The sequence below is a fragment of the Salvelinus alpinus genome, chromosome 1 (genome assembly GCF_045679555.1).
Source record: "Salvelinus alpinus chromosome 1, SLU_Salpinus.1, whole genome shotgun sequence".
Lineage (NCBI taxonomy): Eukaryota > Metazoa > Chordata > Actinopteri > Salmoniformes > Salmonidae > Salvelinus > Salvelinus alpinus.
Window position 1 is genome coordinate 76,012,674 of NC_092086.1, and position 10,168 is coordinate 76,022,841.

General features: G+C 42.5%; 1 protein-coding gene and 1 non-coding gene across 2 annotated transcripts; both read right to left on the reverse strand.

Annotated features, from left to right (window-relative positions):
* Positions 1-52: 52 nt before the first annotated feature.
* Positions 53-10,168, reverse strand: LOC139551626 (heat shock cognate 70 kDa protein-like). Its single transcript, XM_071362931.1, has 9 exons — positions 10,056-10,168; positions 7,642-7,851; positions 7,193-7,398; positions 2,791-2,943; positions 1,759-2,314; positions 1,327-1,529; positions 916-1,114; positions 576-808; positions 53-472 (listed from the first exon to the last, which is right to left on the reverse strand). The coding sequence occupies exons 2-9, from the start codon at positions 7,844-7,846 to the stop codon at positions 266-268; spliced, it is 1,962 nt and encodes a 653-aa protein (XP_071219032.1). The 5' UTR covers positions 7,847-7,851; positions 10,056-10,168; the 3' UTR covers positions 53-265.
* Positions 1,594-1,687, reverse strand: LOC139540154 (small nucleolar RNA SNORD14). The gene has a single exon (XR_011668103.1). It is a non-coding gene; the product is annotated as a small nucleolar RNA SNORD14 (small nucleolar RNA).

Genomic DNA, 10,168 nt, shown 5'->3' on the forward strand with positions numbered 1-10,168 from the left:
ATTGAATTGGGGAATTGGGAGTGAAAAACAAATGTAAAAGAAAAGTCAAGGCCAATGACAAATATTTTATTCTCCAGGACTCAAAATGTAGACAGATTTTTCTTCCTTAAAATCTCACTGTCTCAGACAGTGTACATCTTCAAGTATCTAAAACATACATAGCAGCTATTATCAGTTCAAATTACTGACCAGTCTTGGCTTTACAGATTGGGCCACTGGGGTTATGTGCTTTGTGTTTACAGGGTAGTGAGATTGGACATTGGGTTTAATCGACTTCCTCAATGGTGGGGCCTGAGGATCCACCTCCTCCAGGAGCAGCACCGGCACCGCCAGCACCTGGGAACCCTCCAGGCATTCCTCCAGGCATACCGCCTGTCATACCACCAGTACTCTGGTACAGCTTGGTGATGATGGGGTTGCACACCTTCTCCAGCTCCTGTTGCTGATGCTCATACTCTTCCTTCTCCGCAGTCTGAAACAAATATACAGGTCAAGAATAATTGATTTCCCTTCTTGACACGTTGTGGGTAATAACTTGGTTTTAAATTAATGATGGGAAAATCAATATACTGTACCTGGTTCTTATCCAGCCAGGCAATGATCTCATTGCACTTGTCCAGAATCTTGGTCTTGTCCTCGTCGCTGATCTTGCCCTGAAGTTTCTCATCCTCCACGGTGGATTTCATGTTGAAGGAGTAGGACTCTAGTGAGTTCTTAGACGAGACCTTGTCACGCTGCACATCATCCTCACACTTGTACTTCTCAGCCTCCTGGACCATGCGCTCAATGTCCTCCTTGCTCAGACGACCTGGTCAGATAAAAAAAAAATGTAAGGGTTAAGTTAAGGATAGATGCACTATCCAAGTGGGCATATTGTAATCAAATTTCACTTTGGTCACATATGCTGTTGTTTACCTTTGTCGTTGGTGATGGTGATCTTATTCTCCTTGCCAGTGCTCTTATCAACGGCAGAGACATTGAGGATGCCGTTAGCGTCAATGTCGAAGGTGACCTCAATCTGAGGAACACCACGAGGTGCAGGGGGGATTCCAGTCAGCTCAAACTTGCCCAACAGGTTGTTGTCCTTAGTCATGGCCCTCTCACCCTCATACACCTGGAGGATACCGTCAATATTAGCAAAACATACATGTCTTCAAATGCATTTCACTAAAATAGTTGCTCAAGACATCCAAGGAAAGTATTGGGCCATCTTTTGTCTTTCAACCTCTGGTGGTAACTACAAATGGCAGGAGTAAACGTCACAGATAGTGGCCAAAGGAATGAGGAAACATTGCCCTGAAATTGACATTTCATGCAAGCCCTCACCTGAATGAGCACACCAGGCTGGTTGTCTGAGTAGGTGGTGAAGGTCTGGGTCTGCTTGGTTGGGATGGTGGTGTTACGTTTGATCAGGACGGTCATGACACCTCCAGCGGTCTCAATACCCAGGGACAGGGGTGTGACGTCCAGCAAAAGCAGGTCCTGGACATTCTCAGACTTGTCACCTGAGAGTATGGCTGCCTGGACAGCTGAAAATGAGAAAGGGAGGTTAGCCACATGGGAAAACATTACTGTAGACTCACCGTGCCGTTGTCGCTCAGACATCCAAGGAAGGTATTGGGCCATCTTTGGTCTTTCAACCTCTGGTGGAAACTACGAATGGCAGGATCAAACTTCATCACAGCGAAACTATTGAGTTGAGGCTCATTATAGAAGCACATTGGCCACAGAGCGAACACAAGATGATCAGTGACCCACCTGCGCCATAGGCCACAGCTTCGTCAGGGTTGATGCTCTTGTTGAGCTCTTTGCCGTTGAAGAAATCTTGGAGCAGTTTCTGGATCTTGGGGATACGAGTGGAACCTCCGACCAGGACGATGTCGTGCACCTGGGCTTTGTCCATCTTGGCGTCGCGGAGGGATTTCTCCACTGGGTCAAGGGTGCCACGGAAAAGGTCTGCATTGAGCTCCTCAAAGCGAGCCCTGGTGATGGAGGTGTAGAAGTCGATTCCCTCGTACAAAGAGTCGATCTCGATGCTGGCCTGGGTGCTGGAGGACAGGGTGCGCTTTGCCCTCTCGCATGCGGTGCGGAGACGGCGAACAGCCCTCTTGTTGTCGCTGATGTCTTTCTTGTACTTGCGCTTGAACTCCGCGATGAAGTGGTTGACCATGCGGTTGTCAAAGTCTTCTCCGCCCAGATGAGTGTCTCCAGCAGTGGACTTGACCTCAAAGATGCCATCCTCGATGGTCAGGATGGACACGTCAAAGGTGCCGCCGCCCAGATCAAAGATAAGGACATTCCTTTCAGCACCGACCTGAAACAGAAGAGAACATTCAGTATTTGCACTTATAATAACAAACTAGAAACCAAATGGCTATGCATTCCAGGGCTGGTGTCAATTAAAACTGAAATTTAACCAAAGGCATCTATTTTCATTGATTTCTCAAAAAAACGGAGTATAATCTATTTATTTCAAAAGTTATTCAATTGAGATTTAACTTTTTTATTTTTTTTTATTTTTTATTTTTAAATCACTTGAATTAACCACTATCAAATCAAAATAACCCTAGCTGATGTATTCACTCCGACATTCAGGAAGGTGTTGGGCCATCTTTGGTTTTACAACCTCTGGTGGAAACTATGAATGGCAGGCATAAACTTAATCATTAGGGACAAACTAGATTTAATGTGCTATCAAATAATTGAAATGAACAAATTCTTTAAAAGGATCATTATTTCAATAAAACATAACTAGACCTTGACCTGACCTCTAAAAGATATGGGTCTCACCTTCTTGTCCAAGCCATAAGCAATAGCGGCAGCAGTTGGCTCATTGATGATTCGCAAAACGTTCAGACCAGAGATTGTTCCAGCATCTTTGGTTGCTTGGCGCTGAGAGTCATTGAAGTAAGCTGGCACTGTTACAACAGCATTTGATACAGTCTGCAAAAAAAATATGGAGAAAAAAGGGTGGGAATGAATAGACGTACTGTCAATAATACCCTGAAATAGACTGAACCCACTGGGCACACCACAATTTCAAAGTGGAACATTTTGGATGAGATCAATTTGATTTCAACCTTTATTCACCCACTCAAAAAGGACAGTTTGAATTCCCAATGTGTTATCACTATGCTTTCAACCATCTAAGGCTGCATTTACACAGGCAGCCCAATTTGGATTTTCTTTCCAATAATTGGTATTTTGACCAATCACATCAGATATGTTGGGAATAAGTCAAGTTAGTGAAAAACAAACAAAAAACAATTGGGCTGCCTGTGTGAAGTCTTAAAGCGTAATTACAACAGAAAAACAGTGTCTAATTTCTGGTTAAGTTGTCATCTAAATGTGTCATCACTGCGCATTCAACCATTTAAAAGTTCAAATGGGAATAAAATGTGCTTCATATAATAGCACAACCAAATTACCTGGATTGCAGTTGAGATTACGAGTCATCAATGCTGATCTAGATTATGCGCACATTATTATAGCGATTGTGAAGATTCACAGCCCTGCAACATTCACACACTTTCTATGATTACATAAGACATTTTTAGTTAGTAGCCTCAAAATGTGGCCATGGATGGGTTACTCATTTAAGGTTGAAAAATACTGTTATATTAGTTTGTAAAATAGCCTTACCTTCTGTTAATAGGCTATTTACTGGATTCAAAAGTGATATTGAATTGTGTTTGGTTGTCAACGCAAAAAAATAAACTTTTGAAGGAGAAGTATATTTTGTGCCACTGACAGTCTGGCTTAATCCCAGTTTGTCTACAAATGTATAATTGATATGTTGGATTCATGTCTCAATAAAAAATAAGGAATAGGACTAAATCAAACTATTTAAAGTTTGATTTAGTCCTATTCTTTATCTTTTTGGTTGAGATGGAAACGAGAATCCAACAAATTACCATGACTAAATTAGAAATGAACCAACGCTTGAAACCCTAGGACTATATGCATTAGTGAAAATATACATTGTCCTTGGATCACAATGCCTGGCATTTAATCCTGGTAAAAATTCCCTGTCTTAGGTCAGTTAGGATCACCACTTTATTTTAATGTGAAATCAGTCAGAAAAATAGAGAATGATTTACTTCAGCTTTTATTGCTTTCTTCACATTCCCAGTGGGTCAGAAGTTTACATACACTCAATTAGTATTTGGTAGCATTGCCTTTAAATTGTTTAACTTGGGTCAAACGTGTCGGGTAGCCTTCCAGAAGCTCCCACAATAAGTTGGGTGTATTTTGGCACATTCCTCCTGACCGAGCTGGTGTAACTGAGTCAGGTTTGTAGGCGTCCTTGCTCGCACACGTTTTTTCAGTTCTGCCCACATTTTCTATAGGATTGAGGTCAGGGCTTTGGGATGGCCACGTCAATACCTTGACTTTGTTGTCCTTAAGCCATTTTGCCACAACTTCAGAAGTATTCTTGAGGTCATTGTCTATTTGGAAGACACATTTGCGACCAAGCTTTAACTTCCTACTGATGTCTTGAGATGTTGCATCAATATATGCACATAATTTTCCTACCTCACGATGCCATCCATTTTGTTAAGTGCACCAGTCTCCACTGCAGCAAAGCACCCCCACTCCCGTGCTTCACAGTTGGGATGGTGTTCGTCGGCTTGCAAGCGTCCCCCTTTTTCCTCCAAACATAACGAGGGTTATTATGGCCAAACAGTTCTATTTTTGTTTCAGACCAGAGGACATTTCTCCAAAAGGTACGATCTTTGTCCCCATGTGCAGTTGCAAACCGTAGTCTGCCTTTTTTAGGGCTGTTTTTGGAGCGGTGGCTTCTTCCTTGCTGAGCAGCCTTTCAGGTTATGTCGATATAGTACTTATTTTATTGTGGATATAGATACTTGTACCGGTTTCCTCCAGCATCTTCACAAGGTCCTTTGCTGCTGTTCTCGGATTTCTTCGCACTAAAGTACGTTCATCTTTAGAAGTGGTATGACGGCTGCGTGGTTCCATGGTGTTTATACTTGCGTACTATTGTTTGTACAGATTTCCTTGCAGGAAATCAAGCAGAGCGAGCAGTATGGCTGGTGGCATTGTCATGTCAGGATGAGCCTGCAGGAAGGGTACCACATGAGGAAGGAGGGTGTCTTCCCTGTAACGCACAGCATTGGGATTGCCTGCAATGACAACAAGCTCAGTCCGGGTGATGCTGTGACACACCGCCCCAGACCATGACGGACCCTCCACCTCCAAATCAATCCCGCTCCAGAGTACAGGCCTCAGTGTAACGCTCATTCTTTCAATGATAAACGTGAATCTGACCATCACCCCTGCTGAGACAAAACCACAACTCGTCAGTGAAGAGCACTTTATGCCAGTCCTGTCTGGTCCAGCAACGGTGGATTTGTGCCCATAGGCGACGTTGTTGCCTGTGATGTCTGGTGAGGACTTGCCTTACAACAGGCCTACAAGCCCTCAGTCCAGCCTCTCAGCCTATTGGGGACAGTCTGAGCACTGATGAGGGATTGTGCGTTCCTGGTGTAACTCGGGCAGTTGTTGCCATCCTGTACCTATCCCGCAGGTGTGATGTTCAGATGTACCAATCCTGTGCAGGTGTTACACGTGGTCTGCCACTGCGAGGATGATCAGCTGTCCGTCCTGTCTCCCTGTAGCGCTGTCTTAGGCGTCTCACAGTAAGGACATTGCAATTTATTGCCCTGGCCACATCTGCAGTCCTCATGCCTCCTTGCAGTATGCCTAAAGAACGTTCACGCAGATGAGCAGGGACCCTGGGCATCTTTTTTTTTGTGTTTTTCAGAGTCAGTAGAAAGGCCTAAGTTCTCATAACTGTAACCATAATTGCCTACCGTCTATAAGCTGTTAGTGTCTTAATGACCGTTCCTCAGGTGCATGTTCATTAATTGTTTATGGTTCATTGACCAAGCATGGGAAACAGTGTTTAAACCCTTAACTTCATTGTAATATGGATTTTTACTAATCATCTTTGAAAGACAGAGTCCTGAAAAAAGGGACATTTCTTTTTTTGCTGAGATATATCTATATATACACACAGTTACATATCGGTATATTCTTTTTTTAAGAGATATCATTTGCACAATACTGCGCTATGTTCAGCTAGACCAAAACTCCAGTAGTTTTCCCTTCATAGCTTGTTCTCAATCAAGTTTTTAAATTGGGAGCATGTTTTCAGCACTTATTTCCATGACTAATCAAAACTCTCATGACTCGCTCTTGTCCCTCTGCAGAAGACATATGGTGAGCAATATGTTCAGAACGTCGAATCGCAATAAAATCAGTATCGAATCGCAATGCATTTAGAACCGTGAGTCAATACATATTGTATCCGCACTTAAGTATTGTGATAATATTGTAACGTGAGGTCCCTGGCAATTCCCAGCCCTAATATGTATTGTCTATTTTTTTGTTGAACCCTGGGTTGAATTTAAATCAGTAGCTGTTGATGACTTTGCAAATGCTATATAGGCCTAAATAGTATCATTAATGATATGTAAAGTATGGTTACATTTCATTTGCTTTGTTAAATCTACCGTTTGGAATGACTTGGACAGCAACAGTACATCTATTTAGTTAAGAGCTCTCCAAATCTCACGATAGCACATTGGTAGTAATAGTCTGTGATAATTATGAAAGCGTTGCTTGGTTAAAACCCTAGATGGGAGACCAAATGGATAGCCGTAGATAGATTAACTCGCCAGTAGGAGGTGCTGCCCAGCCTACTGCTTTTTTCTGATAGTGAATAAAATGTTGAAGATCTGACATCGTTTCAAATCAAATTTTATTGATCACATACACATGTTTAGCAGATGTTATTGTTGCAAAATGCTTGCGTTTAAAAAAAAATCCTGGCTGTATGTAATAAAACAATTCTGGTCTAATAATGTAAGAAATAACAAACAAAAATTATACTGCAAAGTTGCCTAGTGGCTAGAAGCATGGCATCCCTCTCTAACAGCGCCATTTTCTCAAAGGTACAAATGCAACATATTTTATACAAGGTTTGTCTATTTGAAAATTGATTACCATAATCCTGTGGTTGAAATTTCACCATCAAAACACAGTTGATGACTTAATTCAAATCCAATGTATTTTCCACATAGATGCCACATAATACATTGACAAATTACATCGAAACAATGTTGATTCAACCAGTTTGTGCCCAGTGGGCAATGCATTTCAAACTCACCTTCCCGAGGTAGGCCTCTGCAATCTCCTTCATCTTGACCAACACCATGGAGGAGATTTCCTCAGGGTAGAAGCTCTTGGTCTCGCCTTTGTATTCAACCTCCACTTTGGGGCGTCCGCTGTCGCTGATGACGTTGAAAGGCCAGTGCTTCATGTCCGATTGAACCACGGCGTCCTCAAACCTTCTGCCAATCAAACGCTTAGCATCTGGAATACACAAATAAAAAGTCTTAATGATTGCATTATAGACATACTCCAATCATACCAACTGACCTTTGGTTTCTCACGCAGACATCCAAGGAAGATACTAGAACCATCTTTGGTTATAAAACCTCTAGTGGAAACAACGAATGTCAGGAATCAACTGAATCTAAGTGAACCAAGTTATAAAGTCAAATTTGACCATAATTAAAAACACCCCTTCACTGACATCTAGCAGAACAAACTTACCAAAAACTGTGTTGCAGGGGTTCATGGCAACCTGATTCTTAGCAGCATCACCAATGAGCCTCTCAGAGTCAGTGAAGGCAACGTAGCTTGGAGTGGTCCTGTTGCCCTGGTCGTTGGCAATGATTTCAACCTTGCCATGCTGGAACACACCCACGCAGGAGTAGGTGGTCCCGAGATCGATGCCGACCGCTGTTCCCTTAGACATGGTTACTGTGACAAGAGATAAATAAATATGTAATGCTGTGAAGTCTTATCAACAGGTGGCAGTCATGATCACTCAAGGTAAAGTATGAGACTTGGACTGTGGATTATGAGTCAAACCAAAGATCATAGAGCAACTTCCTTTATGGGGAAATACGCTGACTCATTCAATTTCTAAGAATGGTGACTAATCTTGTTTGAGGAAAGGTAATAGGCATTCAGTGTCATACCTGGGCCAGACAGACATCTTAGGCAGGGCAAAAAGCATATGCATGGTGCCCTGCCAGGCTGAATCCCAATTCCCCCCCTTCCCCCTCGCCTCCCCATCTGCACGTTCACGGCCGCCATTTGCACAAGCATCCCAAAGTTGAGGGAGTGAAAATTATCGAGGGTGTAGGGGCTAATTAGACACTCAGATGGGCAATTCGATCAGAGGCAGCAAGCCTCAGTGCGAAGTGCTATCCCGACAGGCACTGCAATATATTTGGAGTTTCATAAAAAAGAACGTAGCAACGTGCCTAATTATATGTCACATGCATTTGTTTGTCTGATTTGAGACCTGACACATGTAACTGATGAATGATGCTCCCGAGTGGCCTAAGACACCGCATCTCAGTATCACTGCAGTACCTGGTTTGAAACCAGGCTGCATCATATCCGGCCGTGATTGGGAGTCCCATAGGGCGGTGCACAAATGGCCCAGTGTCGTTCAGGTTTGGCCGGGTAGGTCGTCATTGTAAATAAGGATTTGTTCTTAACTGACTTACCTAGTTAAATAAAAGGTAAAATAAAAAATGAAATACCTCCCAAATTAAATGTTACTGAGGTTTATAGCTTGTAAAACGACAGGGGGATTTGTTCATTTAAATTTCATGCTTGTTTTATTATTGAAAAGTGGAACATTAACTGTATCATTCAAGTCAGGAGTGTGTCCCAAATGTGATGGGTTTCTTGATCCAGTCGCCACTCGTTGGAAGTCACCCTCAGTTTCATCAGCCACACCTTCCGAGCTAAGGGGTGGTTTGGGATTCCACAACGGACTATTGTAAAGGCTAGGCAACTGTTAGCCTATTCATAGATACTAACTAGGGCCTATTGATGAAGGCATCTTCTTCCTGGAGGACTTTTGTTAAGAGTCCTGACGATTGCTCTAAACATGAACATGCGTCAATTGCGGAAAATATATATTTCATATCAGCAATAAATAATTCATAAAACAAATGACTTCAATATTGTTTTTTGTAATTACTACAACTTCATAGGGTGTGTTCCCACACAGCCATATCTCCATGTTACAGCGATTGTTTACGAAAGACAGACGACCACAGCTATTTAACCATCTAGCATGCTCAAACACATGTGTGTATGGGTAACTGGGAGGAAGTGTAGTGGGAGTGTAGTTCGTCGGCTGGAGGCTATATTATTTCTTGTTGATATGAAAGATAAGGACCATACGTTTCAAAAACTTTCGCAAGCGATGATTGCATTTTCTAAACGTTTAAAACACAGCATCGGCATTGTACTTCACAAGTGGCCAGCAGCTGGCGCTGAAAACCCTATGGCGAGAAAGGTTTGCGAGAGCTCGGCTACTGCAGTTCCATGGAGGAATTCGCCATGTAGCATGAGGTTCATATAATTGTGATGGCAGTTCGAAGAGTAATATCCAAAGGCATACAAGCCCGTAGGGTAAAACTTCACAATACCAGTGACCATAACACCATTCAGCCTAATATTATTATCTGTTAATTTGAATGTCTTGCCTTGGCATCATTCCCCTTTCACCCAGGTTGACATGGTTCGTCAACGCGATTAATCTAGGATGATCCCTGACCATCTGGGAAGGGGGAGGCACGTGCTTTACACCCTCCCCAACCCGGCTTCTGAAGGACAACGCTGAGTACTGCAGTACAGCTGGCTCCGCAGCCAAGCGCATTAAAATTGCGGCCATTTCACTGGTAGGCTATAACATTGTCTAGAGACTAATCTGGTATCTCTTAAAGGCTGTCTCGTAGAATTGTTGAATAGACCTACAGTGGATATAACAATATTAACATAAATTATCTTAATCGACAAATAATTATATTACATCTAATAAGGACACACTGATACCGAATAAACAATTGTAGGAAAAATACATCACGTATATTTTTCGTATGCCTATAACTGGCAATGACATAGGCTATAACAGATTAAAATACGTTTCCTTTTATTACCTGGATGTGATGTAGGCAATTCTGTATACGAGCTGTTCACAGTCTCCGCTACCCTATGAATGAGAAAAGAAGATGCCGGCGAAAGCGTTCATGTATCTTCCGGATAACTTGTG